Here is a 15,381-nt window from a genome sequence, read left to right as displayed (position 1 = left end):
ACTGAATTAGTTACATTTTCGCTAGAAGCAGACGATACAGAGACACCTCCCTGACAATAACGCAGAGACAGCTTGTTTATTTTTGGACCACAACGCTTATATGAAACGATTTTAAGATCACCCCATGTTATTCTCCATAGATAAATTACTTCCGCGAACCTGGGGAATCGAAGGGATGAGCGAGTTACGCCAGGACTTCGGTGCTCTATATATTAGGAACAGTGGATGTCATTAATTCAGGACTCAGGGGGGGCAATTAGGGTTTTAGTGTCACTGAGTGAACTGGTGATGGGGATGAACTGGTGACCTCCTGACCTGATTCCCAGAGGGCCTCTCTGGCTGGCTGCCCATGTGTCATGTAACACCGTGTCGTGGGGTTTGTCTGTGGTGTGCCCAGGGGGGCAGTGAGTGAAGCCAATAGTGTCTGAAGCCAGTAGGAAATCCTGACTTCCTGAAAGTTCATATAATGGCCTGTAGCTCCATAGAGGCCCATGTATTTGGGCCCAACTTCAACTAGACTGTATTACCTCAATAAACATGGTCGTGAATACTCTCTGCTTCCAGTCGCTAGTTTAAAGTCTCATTTCTCATGTCATAATATTCTTTTTGGAAAATTATGGTTCCATTTATTAAAAAAATGACCATAAAGTCGAGTATGTTCTGAGGGGCGTGGCTACCTTTACAGTCTATGATCGGGATCCACCCCCCCGCTCGAGTCAAAATAAAAACCAACGGAGAAGAAGGGAGGGAAGTCCCGCCTCGCCTCGTTGTCTGGGCCAGCCAATGGCCAGCTGGGCCCAAACGGATCTAGAAAGATGGCGATTTACAATTCAAGGACTGACGGGCTTCATCTTACGTCCATATCAGACCCGGAGAACGCTTTGTCCATATTATTTTTTACAGTCTATATGTCTGTGCCCCGCAGGCCGCCCTGGAGGCGCTGGATGACCTCAACCTGTTCGGAGCCGAAGGAGGACCCAGCTCTGTGGTCCATGCGCTGGTCGACGACATACAACACTGTCAGGTACACATCATACACATGATGTCTGGGTTTGGCTGTGGCTCAGAAGGTAGAGCAGGCCATGAACTTTTTAATGTCCTTAACATGAAAAAGTTTAAGCACCATTAATATATAGCAACATAGGTTTTTCAGAAAAATGTAGAAGACATCGGCCTCAAGTCTTAATGGGTTAAGTGTTGGAAGAAATGTAAAAAAGAATAAGTCTCTCCCTCTCTCTCTGTCTCTCTCTCTCTCTCTCTCTCCCCCTCTCTCTCTCTCTCTCTCTCTCTCTCTCTCTCTCCCCCCCTCTCTCTCTCTCTCTCTCTCCTGTCTGTCAGTCCATCCTGACCTCCATGCTGCCCAAGGCGTCCATATCCAAGGAGGTGGACGCAGGCGTGTTGGCCATCATCTCCTACCCTGCCTTCGCTGTGGACGACCTCAACCTGGTCAACATCACCAAGGAGGAGATCATCTCCAAGCTACAGGTCAGTTCTTCTTCTTCTTCTTGTCGTGTTCACAAGACAGTCAGTTACAACACTTGGCTAGATGTGGTTCAGCCACAGCTGAACACATTGCTGTCCCTTAAACTCTGCCAAGTCCGATGCTGTGCAGGTTTGTTCCAGCAGGGGGCGTGTGAGGAGGTGCTGCATGGTCTGAGCCGCAGACTCTGCGGCTCAGTTGAGTCTGCTCCAGGGGGGGCAGTGCCTCGCTAGCCTTTAACTCCATCGTTGTAGCTGGTGGGAGGTTGCCAGTTCTTTCTTCCCACTGAGTGACTCTGAGTGCCTGCCAGGATGTACAAACGGTCTGTGGGTGTAGGTTTCAGACAGCCTGTGATAAGGCGGCAGCTAGCATTAAGGGCGGGGTCCACCTTCTTGGCATGGGCAGATCGCTCCCACACTGGGCAGGCATACTCGGCAGCTGAGTAGCAGAGCGCTAGTGCGGTTGACTTAAGAGTCTGTGGGTTAGCACCCCAGGTTGTGCCAGTGAGCTTGCGGATTATGTTGTTCCTCGCACTCACTTTACACTTGGTCTTCTCTGTGTTGGTCTTGAAAGAGACATCTATCCAGGGTTACCCCTAGGTAGACTGTGTGCTCAGTGTTCAAGGGGGGTTCCTGACCAGCTGACCTTCAGCTGGCGCTTGGCTTCACGATTTCGCAGGTGGAAGGCACACACCTGAGTCTTAGATGGGTTTGCACGTAGGTGGTTCTCTTCATAGTAGGGTGTTAGCTCTGCCAGAGCATTGGAGAGTCTGTCTTCCACAACTTTGAAGTCAGTGGCTTGTGCACCTATGCCGAGATCGTCTGCATAGATGTAGCGCTGAGTGCCCTTTTTGGTTGGTCGTTGGTGTAGATGTTAAAGAGAAGTGGTGCAAGCACACTTCCCTGTGGAAGGCCATTCTTGAGTCTTCGCCACCTGCTTTTCTTTCCTCCTAGTTCAACAGAAAAGTGCCCGTTTTCAAGATCATGTCCAAGCTACAGGTCAGTACAGTTCAGTGACCTCAGCCTGGTCAACATCACCAAAGAGTCTGACACCACCATCATCCTCATCGTCCTCCACGAGACATGAATGCATGGTGTTATTGCATGAAACAAAACTTAAATCGGCCACATGATGTCTCACGTCATCATTTAGTGCACTTAACAAACATTAAAGTCCTTAGACATTAGTCGTTAAACACCACATTGAGACTAACGTCTCTTTTACAAGTGTGAATTGGCCAAGAGAAGAGGCAAATAATGTTAGACAGCTTTGGCACTGTGGAGAAAGAAAAATGATAACAGCTATACAAAGGGTATTTATTAAATGTATTGTATCATATAATTACAAACATGTTTTTTCACATATTCAAAGGTTTTCATTACTTGCATTATCTTGTACTGTATGTATTATTGCCTGTTCACAAATATTACGAATGTTATTTAGTTACGGTTGACGTTTACCTGGTATCCTAGTGAATTTATATGCTTTCTTTGCTCTCTCAATTTACATGACAATTTAGCATTTTAGTATATTTTTGACGACTGACATAGAAACATGGGTTTTTCTGAAAACTGTCATGATTTACAATAGAAGACATTAATGGCTTTATGAAAAGCCCTGTCCTCTGTTTATTTCTTCTATGTCCAGGGTCGGTACGGATGCTGCAGGTTTCTCAGAGATGGACACAAAACCCCTAAAGAGGTATATAAAAAAAATATATGATTGTGTATGTTCACTATGATGTTACTTACAATTAAACTTCAAGTCTGACTGCTGGCTGTGAATAGCATTTTAGCTGTCATTTAGCCAGTATTGTTAACCCATTTAGACCTGAGTTAAAAAACATTCACTTTGAAATAATATATATTCAAAGATTTGCGCCACATTTTTACGATTTTTCCAAAATAGCAGACCTACAAGCTCGAAGCTATGAGCTTGTAGATCTGCTATTTTTCAATAGCCAAATTATAACATAATGTTTCAAAACACCAAAAGGTTCTGTAGAAACACAAAATGATCTCAGTTTCTTACCTTAACCTGCACACCAAAGTCTTTCCTCGACAGTACCTGGACTTAGATTCATTATAATCTATTAACTAATTAAGGCATGACTAAATGTAATGTATAATGTAAAGGATTGTTCAGAATCTTAAACCGTTTGGATTTAAAACGGGCAACTATAGCAATTGTTTTTCTAAGACTAAAGTCTGCGTGTGGAAATAGGAAGGGGATTTAAAGTTGCTTCCTCTGCGCACACACACACACACACACACACACACACACACACACACACACACACACACACACACACACACACACACACACACACACACACACAACAATTGTTTCCCCCCTCTGCCTGTCTCTCTCGTTCACTCTTTCTGTCCATTACTCCCAGGACCCCAACCGTCTGTACTACGAGTCTGCAGAGCTCAAACTGTTTGAGAACATCGAGTGCGAGTGGCCTCTGTTCTGGACGTACCTCATACTGGACGGAATCTTCATCAACAGCCCTGAACAGGTACTGTTATTATGTACATTTTGTGTATTCAAACTTGTCCCTTTTAGTTCTCCTTATTGCTCTATTATGTTTCCGACACTATTGATATCTAGGTTGGTCAGGGTTAAACCTTGACATTGTATTACTATTAACCCATTTAAACCTGAGGACGATTCTACAAATGCCTTCTAAATCCTGACAGTTTTCTGAAAAACCCTATGTTTCTATGTCAGTCGTTCTCAAAACATTTTCATGTCAAGGACGCCCAGAATTATTATGTAATTGGCCGCCACCCCCCCCCAAACGGAAAATATGTTGTTTCAGGGACTCCCCCAGAAGCAAAGATTTGAGTTAAAAACGTTCGCTCTGAAATAATATATATTCAAAGTACCTCAAACAGGTGCATCTGCTTCTACAGGTTAAACAAATTAATTTGAACAAAATCAGGTCTCATTGTCGAGATATGAGAAATCCATCTAAACCAGTTATCTGTGAAGACTTCAACCTGGCCTCTAAAGCCGAATGTAATTCTCTCCATAATAAATATACCATAGATTAAATCAATCCATTCATTTTATAGTTGGTATAACATTTTGTAAGCCACTTTTTTGTTAAGGCTTTTTTGGATGCCACCAGCAATACCCTCATTAGACACTGATCCTGCTTTGCTGATCTGCTATTTTTCAATAGCTAAAGCATAACATAATGCTTAGGACACCCACAGGGGTTCCCGCCCCAAAATGGGTTTTAAACGTGCTTTATGTTGTATATCTTCTCCTGTCCACTCAGGTTCAAGAGTACCAGGAGGCTCTGGAGGGCATTCTGATCAAACAGAAGGATGGAATACGGCTGGTGCCGGAGCTCTACAGTGTCCCCGCCGACAAGGTCAGAACGGAAACGCATTTCGGCGCATATTTCAGAGCAAAATGCTCTGACCGACAGATGTCAGTGAGACAATACATGTACCAACCGAGTGGCAGGGCGCTAGTGTTAAAGTTACAGCATGCTACATCATCATCATCGTCATTTTTCGAACTCGGGTCGAAAAATGACGCCACACCACACTTTCCGGGGTCCTTCATTGCCATCCCCAGTTCCTGCTTACTGATGCATGTGTCCCTATAGCGATGACATAAGGGAGCGACAGTTTTCTAACCTCCTGGTCTGCTTCGAGGCAGGACTCCAGAGAAGAAGGGAAGAAGATATATACTGTAACCTCATTGTCAGCTCTGTTTGCAGTGGCCGGCAAACTGTGTTCTTCTGGATCGGACTAAAGCATGACTAAATAAAAGGATTGATCCACGACATTCTGTGTGGAGGATTCATTTCCATGGGGCCGGTTACAAACGGATTCATTCTGTGTGGAGGATTCATTTCCATGGGGCCGGTTACAAACGGATTCATTCTGTGTGGAGGATTCATTTCCATGGGGCCGGTTACAAACGGATTCAAATGTGGCAGGCAAAAATAATTACCCACTTTATATTGTTGTCACCCACAACTCTGGGGTGAGCGAAATGTAATTCAAACCAGACCAATCTGCCCGGGGGTATTTTTCTTTTGTGTGTGTGTGTGTGTGTGTGTGTGTGTGTGGCAGGTTTGTCTGGTTTCCAGGCTATGCTAAAACAGCTATAAGATTATCTAAAGTGTCCCGTATTTCTAAATAACAAATTCAATCTTAATTTTATACATAACAACTTAACAATATGTACATAATAATGCTTTCATTGTCATGCAGTGTTGTTTTTGTCGACTAAAACTAAGATGAAAAATGTCCGTCGACTACCTTTATTTCCACTGAGGAAAACTAAATGGAAACTAAATGAAAACTAAGCTATGATGACTAAAACTAAGACTAAATATACCGACAATTTCGTCAACAAATAAAAACTAGACTAAAATGTTAGGAAGGGACTAGTGGACGAGAGATCCAGTATAAGTCATTTTACAATTAGTTGCATGCTGAAAATAGACGATCTACAAGCTTGTAGATTGTCTATTTTCTGCAAGTGAAAAAAACAGTCGTTACAGCGGCATCAAGGCCCGCCAAAATACATTTTGTTCGACTAAATCAACTGTAGATTTAGTCGATAAAAGTCTTATGACATTTAGTCGACTAAAACTAGACTAACAATAAAACATTCCAGGTGACTAAAATGTGACTAAAACTAAATGAAAACTATTCAAGAGACTATGACTAAAACTAAAACAATGTCATGTCATCTCTAGCGGTGCCCATAGAACCTCATTCCCGCTGTGTCTTGGTGTTTTCCAGGTGGAAGAGGAGTACATGAATCCTCACACCGTGGAGAGGATTCCCATGGGGAAGTGTCCTCTGAAATGGGGCCAGTCTCTGTACGTGATGGGAAATCTGCTGTCGGAGGTGAGGTCCTGACTCCTATGATGATGATTGTTTATTTATTTCCGTGTCCTGCACACAATGTGCCCAACCCTCATGGGTTTATAAGACACCATTTCACAATTGCATTTACAGCATGTTTACATGACATAATTCACGCATTTCCGGCATTTTTTTACATTACATAATTCATTATATTACAACTCAGATTTATACTCTTTCCCAAGCTTGACAAATAAAATCTGCCACAACAAAAGTCCCTTTGGCAAAACATATCTCTATTTTATTTTTTACATAGTCATTTAAATCTATATATACTGAAACATAGTCAGTCAGTCCGTCGATCAATGTTATGTGTGTGACTTTGCAGTATGTTGATGAAAATGTACATTCATGCTCGGCATACAGTACCTACAGTACCATGGATGCTTACATGTTAACCATACAGGTTTTGTTAAAAAGAAAAAATCAAACAAGTGCACTTCACCGAAAGGTTGCTTCTTTAACCCATTTAGGCCTGACGTCGAAATAAAAAAAAAGTCTTCTGAAAGAATATATGTTCAATTTTCAAAGATTTGTCGAAAATAGCAGACCTACAAGCTCGTAGCGCGCCACTCGGTGGCGTGCTATGAGCTTGTAAATCTGCTATTTTTAGTATAACATAATGCTTAAAAAACCAAAATGGGTTAATACACTGTGCTCCTTTACCATGCAGATCGGCAGTGTGCAGGCGTATTTTATTTTTTATTTTTTTTACCATACATGCTATCAATGTTTATATAGCAGAAGTCATACATCAGATGTAACTCCAGATGCTGAACATGTTACTATAAAGGTTTTAAAATCATAAACGGCAATGATATAAAATATGGTTGTGATAACTCCAGAGGGTGAACACAAGAATATCTGTTAATGTTGTAACCAGCCGAGTGGAATAGCAAGAGAGTGGCGACACGCTTTGATCTCGCCGCAAAGCGGGTTCCCATGGGCTATAGTTCCAAACATTGGAACTACATCCCATTGAGATGAAATGAGCACTTCCGCATTCCATTGTCGCAATGGGAGTCAACGCTAGTGTCGCCACTCTGTTACTATAATACTCTGGTAACCAAGCTGCTGTTTTTCCACTGTTGGACCTCTCTTCCTGCATGTGCTACAGGGTTTCCTCGCCCCTGGGGAGATCGACCCCCTGAACAGGAGGTTCTCCACCGTCCCCAAGCCTGATGTCGTCGTACAGGGTGGGTGGGGGGCATGTTCTCTGTTTTGGGCATGACTCATTATAGGTGAATGTTGTTTGAAAAAAAAGAAAGCAGATCTACAAGCTCACAACATCATATTACCTGGAAAAGTTCAGGTAATATAGGCCTTAAACTAAATTGAAACCAAACTAAAACTGGTAAATTCCTAAAAAATATATAACTAGGGCTGAAATCAAATATCAAACTGAAAAACGAAATAGAAATTAAATCTAAAGGTGATGAATATTTCAAAACTGTAATAACTCTGCCAGTGACTAAGCGGAACTGTTTGAAAGACAGTGTACGCACGATGTGTGTGTGTGTGTGTGTGTGTGTGTGTGTGTTTGTAGGGGGGGGAGGAGGAGGTGTGGAGGCTTTTACACACATTGTTTTTCTCTTTTCTCCTTTCTCGTCATAACCACCATCTCTTCCTCTCCGTTCGTGCGTTCGTGTCCATTCTCCTTATACGTGTTCCGTCTCTGTCTCTACACAGTGTCCATTCTCCTTATACGTGTTCCGTCTCTGTCTCTACACAGTGTCCATTCTCCTTATACGTGTTCCGTCTCTGTCTCTACACAGTGTCCATTCTCCTTATACGTGTTCCGTCTCTGTCTCTACACAGTGTCCATTCTCCTTATACGTGTTCCGTCTCTGTCTCCACACAGTGTCCATTCTCCTTATACGTGTTAACCGTCTCCGTCTCCACACAGTGTCCATTCTCCTTTAACGTGTTCCGTCTCCGTCTCTACACAGTGTCCATTCTCCTTATACGTGTTAACCGTCTCCGTCTCTACACAGTGTCCATTCTCCTTTAACGTGTTCCGTCTCTGTCTCCACACAGTGTCCATTCTCCTTTAACGTGTTAACCGTCTCTGTCTCTACACAGTGTCCATTCTCCTTATACGTGTTCCGTCTCTGTCTCTACACAGTGTCCATTCTCCTTATACGTGTTAACCGTCTCCGTCTCTACACAGTGTCCATCCTGGCGGAGAACGAGGAGATCAAAGAGCTGCTGCTGCGGAACGGCATCGAGGTGGAGACGGTCGCCGACATCCACCCCATCCACGTCCAGCCCTCCAAGGTCCTGAGTCACATCTACGCCCGGCTGGGTGGGTGGAAATCTGACCTGAGATCAGATTCTAAAAATATCTTCTACATCCTGACAGTGTCATTATTAAAGCCTGAAGCTAGCGTTTAGACCTGGATAGTTAACCCAAATTTGGCCTGACGTCGATAAAAAAAAGGCTTCTAAATCCTAATTTTTTAAATGAAAAACCCATGTTTCTATGTCAGTGGTGCTCAACCTTTTTCATGTCAAGGACCCCCAGAATTATCTCTATTGGGCCACGGACCCCCATCTCAAAATTTGTAGTTCCAGGGACCCCCCCCCAGAAGCCAATATTTTTATAAAAAATGTTCTCTCTGAAATATATATTCAAAGATTTGTGCCACATTTTCAAGATCTTTCAAAAATAGCAGACCTATAGACCGATTCACAGAGGGATTCCTGGGTGCGGCCATTACTGAGGTGTACCATTGAGTGCAGCAGCACTGATTAGCTACACCTGGCCTACGGAGCACCTGCTCCATGGATTACCCCTCAGTAATGGCCGCGCCCAGGGCACCCCTCTGTGAATCGGTCTATAAGCTATGGGTTAAATTACTGTCTCTACTCTACAGTCAATCGGGACAGCTTGGGGAGCTGGGTAGAGCAACAGACTTGACCTCATGCTTCCTTCAATGCATGAGGAGTCCGAGCTGCTTCTTTTCTCCTGACAGGGGGGGGGGGGTTTCCCCGGTAGGACGTACTGTAGCGTGTGGAAGGAACACGTTATTCCAATGGGTTCCTTTCCCCTCCATTAGGCGGTCTTGTAACCCTGAGTGATTGATTGAGTGATTGTTCTTCTCTCCTCTACTCAGGTCGTAACCAGAGGCTGGGTCTGACGGGGCGGCCCTACAGGAGAATGGGAGTTCTGGGAACCGCCAAGTTCTACATGATCAGAAACAACGTGTTCTCCTTCACACCACAGGTGAAAACATCATCATCTCTACGACAACAGAACAACCAGCTTCCCTATCAACAAGAAGGCATTAGTACCAGTAGGGGGCGCCAGAAACAGAGAGAAGGATAGTGCTGCTAATGAGAGAGAGAGAGAGAGAGAGGTGGGGTTGGGGGAATTGCAACACTCAGTTCACACAGGTGTGATTTTTTTAACCCATTTTGGCCTGACGTCGAAATTTAAAATAAAAAATTCTAAATCATGACAGTTTTCTGAAAAACCTCATGTTTCTATATCAGCGGTGCTCAATATTTCATGTCAAGAACACCAAAAAGAATCCGTATTTGGCCGCCGACCCCCATCTGAAAATATGTTGTTCCAGGGACCCCCCCCCCCCCCCCCAGAAGCAAAGATTTGAGTTAAAAACATTCGATCTGAAAGAATATATATTCAAATATATGCGACACATTTTTCAAAATGCCCAAAATGGGTCAATTGAACAAACTAGTGTGGAGCCTCAGTAGTCGTAGCAGGTACCCAGTAGCCTTGCACCAGTCCGCCAGTCTGGTCACTTATTCGGTGTGGGCTGGCATTCTCCATTCCTTCCATTCACCAAAGGTCAGCCAACGTGCTTTTATATTTATTAGACTATACTCTTAACACGTAGTCGTAGAACACGTCGAACCAGCAGTGAGGTGACAGTGGAGTCGATATACCATAACCCTTGTTTGACTTTGGCACAGCAATTTGTCCCTTGAGAAACACGAACACCCACACAAGCAGCACGTGCTGTTCATCTCACGAATGCATGATCTTCACAACTGGAACATAATTCTATTAATACAGTAACACATGTTTACTTTTTAGGTTGTTAAAATGTCGAATACAATTGAACGTATAGCAATGTATAGCATTATGAACATCTAAAGTGGAACAACCGTTCGTTGCCTGTCTTAAAAATAGATCACCAGCAATGGGCCCTATGCACAAACTACCATTTTGGAAAGAACGTGGGCCCCTTCCCTACTTCCTTCACATCTTTTACCGCTGACACAATGGCGCTCCTTGAAATTAAAAAGTTTGGGAACCACTGCACACTAAATGGAACGGAGCCTTAAACCATTGTGGACGGGAACCCCTTTTGGTGTTTTAACTAAGCATTATGTCATACTTTAGTTATTGAAAAATAGCAGACCTACAAGCTCTACGAGCTTGTAGGTCTGCTATTTTTTTTAAATATCGTGAAAATGAGGCACAAATCTATATATTCTTTCAGAAGACTTTTTTTTTCCGACGTCAGGCCTAAATGGGTTAATTAGTATCATCAGTAACACCTGTGAAGGAAGTAGGAAGAGTCATTCTGTGTCCTTGTGTTCAGTTCCTAGACCACCATCAGTTCTACTTGGCGCTGGACAACAGGATGATCGTGGAGATGCTGAGGACAGACCTGTCGTACCTGTCGTCGAGATGGAGGTTGACCGGGCGGCCCACCGTCACCTTCCCCATATCACAGACCATGCTGAGTGAGTGCACGCACGCACACGTGCGCAGACACGCGCACACAGACCCACACACACACACACACACATATTCATTCATTCATTTTCCATGGTCGATTAGTACGTACGAAGTCAATTGATGAGTTTGAGCTTACCTTTGTCTGTGTGTTTTGTGCGCACGTACATGTGCGCACGTACATGTGTGTGTGTGTGTGTGCGTGTGTGTGTGTGTGTGTGTGTGTGTAAATGTGCGTGCATGCGTGCGTGCGCATACCAGCGGAGGACCATTCAGACCTGGACCCTGCCGTCTTGGCCACTCTGAAGAAACTCCAGGATGGATACTTTGGAGGAGCGAGGTGAAGTTTGTTCTCAGAAAATATGGACTGTCTGATGACGCTGTGGGGCCTGCCCAGACCTTTTTTTTTTTTTTTTTTTTAAGATATTTTTTTGCGGCTTACGCCTTTTATTGTTTTTTGAAGGGACAGACAGTAAGACCTTACAACTTTATTATAGTAACGTGTTGTGTGTGTGTGTGTGTGTGTGTGTGTGTGTGTGTGTGTGTGTGTGTGTGTGTGTGTCATAATAAAATAAGGCATAATGTCTTATGCCTCATAATAAAATAAGGCAAAATGTCTTTATGCCTTATTTGTCTTCTCTTCCTCATGCAGGATCCAGACGGGGAAGCTGTCGGAGTTCCTCACCACGTCCTGCTTCGCTCACCTCAGCTTCCTGGATGGCCGCTCCTCCTCCAGCCACTACCACAAAGAGGATGAAGATGATGAGGATGAGGACGCAGACCAAGACTTCTCTCCGACTAACGTGCCTGAAATACGCTTTGACGACGGTAAGAGAGAGGATGGACAGACATACCCCCCCCCTGGCCCCTTATGCCCGTTGAACCACTAATACACAGCCGAGTTATAGAACATGTAAATGGCTTCCAAGTCCAGACTTGTACATAGTTTTTTTCTCCTTTAAAATTTTATCCCACGATTTTGCAACCCAGTTTTTTCACCCAGTGTCAATTATCTAATGTAATCCTGGGCGCTACACTTCCTCTGCCAACCTGGGGGGGCAGCGGACGGACCTCATGCCTCCTTCTATGCATGAGGAGTCCAAGCTGCTTCTTTTCACCTGACGGGGAAAATTTCCCTGGCCGGACGTAGCGTATGGAAGGAACACGTTATTCCGACCAGTTCCTTTCCCCTCCATGAGGCGCCCCGGCTGGCCAGGGGGAGGCAGTTTAGAGACCAGGATTACTGCATAGTTTGGGGAGAACATGCAAACTCCACACAGAAAGGCCCTTTTGCGGCCCAGGCCGTAGCGTAACGGTCTGGGCACCGGACTGGTAATCCAGTCGCAGTGTGCCGCGGGTTCGACTCCCGGACCCGACACGGCCTTTACTGCATGTCATCCCCCCATCTCTCTCCCGTTTCCTGTCAGCCTACTGTCTGTCCCTTCAAAAATCAATAAAAGGCGTAAGCCGCAAAACAAAAAAAATAAAAAAAAATAAAAAATAAATAAAAAAGGCCCTTTTGCCAACCCCACCTCGGGTATGGGCACTGATGACGTGGAGGAGGAAACACGCCCACAGCTGGAATCGAACTCAGGACCTTGTAGCTGTGCGGCGACAGCACTACCAACTGTGCCACCCTGCCCCTGACTTGTACATTGTTACATTTAAGCACCACACAAATTAAATAGATACTTTATAACTAATTTGTGTGGTTCTTAAATGTAACAATGCATAGCTTTGTGTGCGTAAATATCCACGCAAGCCCTGAAGCAGCACTAACCTATACTACTTATAATGGTATAGCTTTTAATGCATCAATGAATTAATTGAATCTAACAAACGACCCCATCCTTGTCAACACTCCTTACGAGGTGACGTTGTATTGCATCCATTATATGATGGTTTTCCAAAAAGACACATCCACAAATCCACTGTGCGCAGGGCAGGGCAACTGCACTGGGTTGCACTCGCCCTGCAGTGTGAGCACATCGCCGGTGGTTTAGACCTCAAAGCTCTGTGGGTTGAAAAGATAGTAGTTTGTTTGAACCTCGTCAGTAAAAACTGATGAGAAGTAAATCGTTTTTTTATGTTCTCCTTTGGGTTCAGTCATTAAAAGGTTACCTATTGAAGTGTTTTTATGAGCCTGTGTCTCTGTTCACTCATCTGCGCAGAGGTGAAATCAGATTAGATTTAGACACTTAGACACTTAATACCAGAATACTGATATAGTATTGATTTCAGCTGTTACAATTGCAAACCCGCTTTAATTACTTCATGACTAGTATTAAATGACTAGAACCTAATGACTAGTATTAAAATGTTATTGTCCGTTTGTGTCCAATGTAGTTATGTTAACAGTTCATAAAGTTAACATAACTATAACTAAATGCATTTAGAATGCAATAAAAAATTAACTTTTCAGGATTCCAATAAGAAAATAGCAAAAGATATTCAGGGTTTCAATTAAAATATAGCAAAAATAGCCGATCTACAAGCTCAAAATGCGTCGCATTGCGAGCTTGTAGATCGGCTGTTTTTGCTACAACAGTAATATGCAATGTGGCCCTCTGGAGTGAGTGTGGAAATACAGTGGCCCTCTCCATCGTCATAGTTGCCCACCCCTGGACTACACGTTACGTCACGAACAGTCTACGCACTACAAACTTAGTTAGGCCATAAATAGCCGTGGTGCAACATAATTTAGTAACTCAGTGACTTAGTTACTGTAGTTTGTAAGTAGTGAGTTACCAAATTACTAGTTGTATAGTAGCTACTAAGCCTGTAGTAGGATTTGACTAGCCCCCAGCCCACCTATGCTTTCTATGGCATAGGCAGCTCCCGGGAGGATCCGCCGGGAGAATCTAAACACAGCTGTGCGACATGAGACTAATTAGTTGGAGCGACAGAGAGAGAGAGGAGTGTGTGTGTGTGTGTGTGTGTGTACGTGTGTGTACGTGTGTGTACGTGTGTGCGTCAATTTAACAAAGGTGCAGACGATCAGAAATCAGCAAAGAAGAGTGATCAATGTTTGCGCTACTCTATGCCGAATTGAAGTGGTCTCAGACCCAGACTTTTTTTTCTCTCCCTGGAAGGCTAGGATTTGACTAACTTACGACTGAAGTCACGCAAGGTGGCCATACTGTAGTACGTTATTCACATTCCCTCTCTCTCTCACATGTCTTCTCTCTCCCACCATCCCCCTCCAGAACCGGACGACCTGGCCCAGTACTTGGACCAGCTGATGGCGCACGCCGCTCCCAGGAAACACAGCTCCAAGGCGGCCTCGGGCCTGGGCCGGTTCAGGGCCGCCGCCGCCAAGACCAGAGAGATGGTTTCCCTGATGAAAACGGCACAGGAGCTCGACGTTCACCGTGAGGGATATAAGTCCGGCCACGTTATTTGCACCCACGACTGCATGGCAGGCTGAATTCAGTGCTCACTCTCTAGTCTAGGTCGTCCTCAGACGAGCCTTCCATTAGGGCTGTGAATCTTTGGGTGTCCCATGATTCGATTCGATTCTTGGGGTCACGATTCGATTCAAAATCATTTTTATCGATTCAACTCGATTCTCAATCTCATAAACGCATTTTGTTTCCAGATTCAAAACAAAACAATCTATTCAAAATGATTTTCGATTCAATACATAGGATTTCATCACAATCTACTCCATCCAACTGGAGTGACTATACTACAGTAAGTTGAAAATGACTGAAGACATGATGTTTACTGTGATTAGGGTGAGCTTACATTTCATATCACAAACACCATGTAGTGAAAACATTTTTTGGGGGGGATTTTTTGAAATTATGAATCGATTTTGAATCGTTCATAACGGGAATCGCAATTCTAATTCTAATCACACCCCTACCTTCCATCGTCGCCTCCAGTCATCCCGGTTCTCCATACCTCCGGCCGGCTGAAAGCGAAACAAAACCAAGGGTCAAAGTTGAGAAAAGTCCAACTCTGACACATTGCAAACAGAGCGGAAAGCCAAGCCTTGGCGCGTTGTTTGCTGTGCTAGTCTGAACATTAAGCATACATAATAAATATTCAACACCAAAGGAAAAAAATCTACTGTATGGAACTTAAGTTCCAGCAGATATTGATGACAGTTTTTGAAGTTTTTAATTTGCAGTTGTAGGTGTTTCTACAAAATGTCTTCTAAATCATGACAGTTCTCTGAAAAACCCTATGTTTCTATATCAGTGGTTCTCAAACTATATCATGTCAAGGACCCCCAAAAATTATATGTAATTGGCCGCCGACCCCCATCTGAAAATAAGTTATTC

The 15,381-nt window shown here is 43.9% G+C and overlaps 1 protein-coding gene across 4 annotated transcripts in view; it reads left to right on the top strand.

The window, feature by feature from the left end:
- Positions 1–15,381, top strand: part of phka1a (phosphorylase kinase, alpha 1a (muscle)) — a 51,048-nt gene that overhangs the window by 15,257 nt on the left and 20,410 nt on the right. For all 4 annotated transcript variants that reach the window (XM_083788729.1, XM_083788728.1, XM_083788726.1 and 1 more), the window contains exons 7-19: positions 926–1,024; positions 1,339–1,485; positions 3,128–3,181; positions 3,879–4,001; positions 4,770–4,865; positions 6,256–6,363; positions 7,499–7,577; positions 8,552–8,686; positions 9,498–9,607; positions 10,956–11,100; positions 11,354–11,432; positions 11,745–11,920; positions 14,299–14,463. In XM_083788729.1, the coding sequence (XP_083644855.1) occupies positions 926–1,024; positions 1,339–1,485; positions 3,128–3,181; positions 3,879–4,001; positions 4,770–4,865; positions 6,256–6,363; positions 7,499–7,577; positions 8,552–8,686; positions 9,498–9,607; positions 10,956–11,100; positions 11,354–11,432; positions 11,745–11,920; positions 14,299–14,463 (1,516 nt within the window). The remainder of the gene's footprint in view (positions 1–925; positions 1,025–1,338; positions 1,486–3,127; positions 3,182–3,878; positions 4,002–4,769; positions 4,866–6,255; positions 6,364–7,498; positions 7,578–8,551; positions 8,687–9,497; positions 9,608–10,955; positions 11,101–11,353; positions 11,433–11,744; positions 11,921–14,298; positions 14,464–15,381) is intronic.

The sequence above is a fragment of the Protomyctophum parallelum genome (genome assembly GCF_964188405.1).
Source record: "Protomyctophum parallelum genome assembly, chromosome: 18".
Lineage (NCBI taxonomy): Eukaryota > Metazoa > Chordata > Actinopteri > Myctophiformes > Myctophidae > Protomyctophum > Protomyctophum parallelum.
The sequence above is the reverse complement of the archived record's forward strand: the minus strand, read 5'-3'. Positions and strand labels throughout refer to the sequence as shown.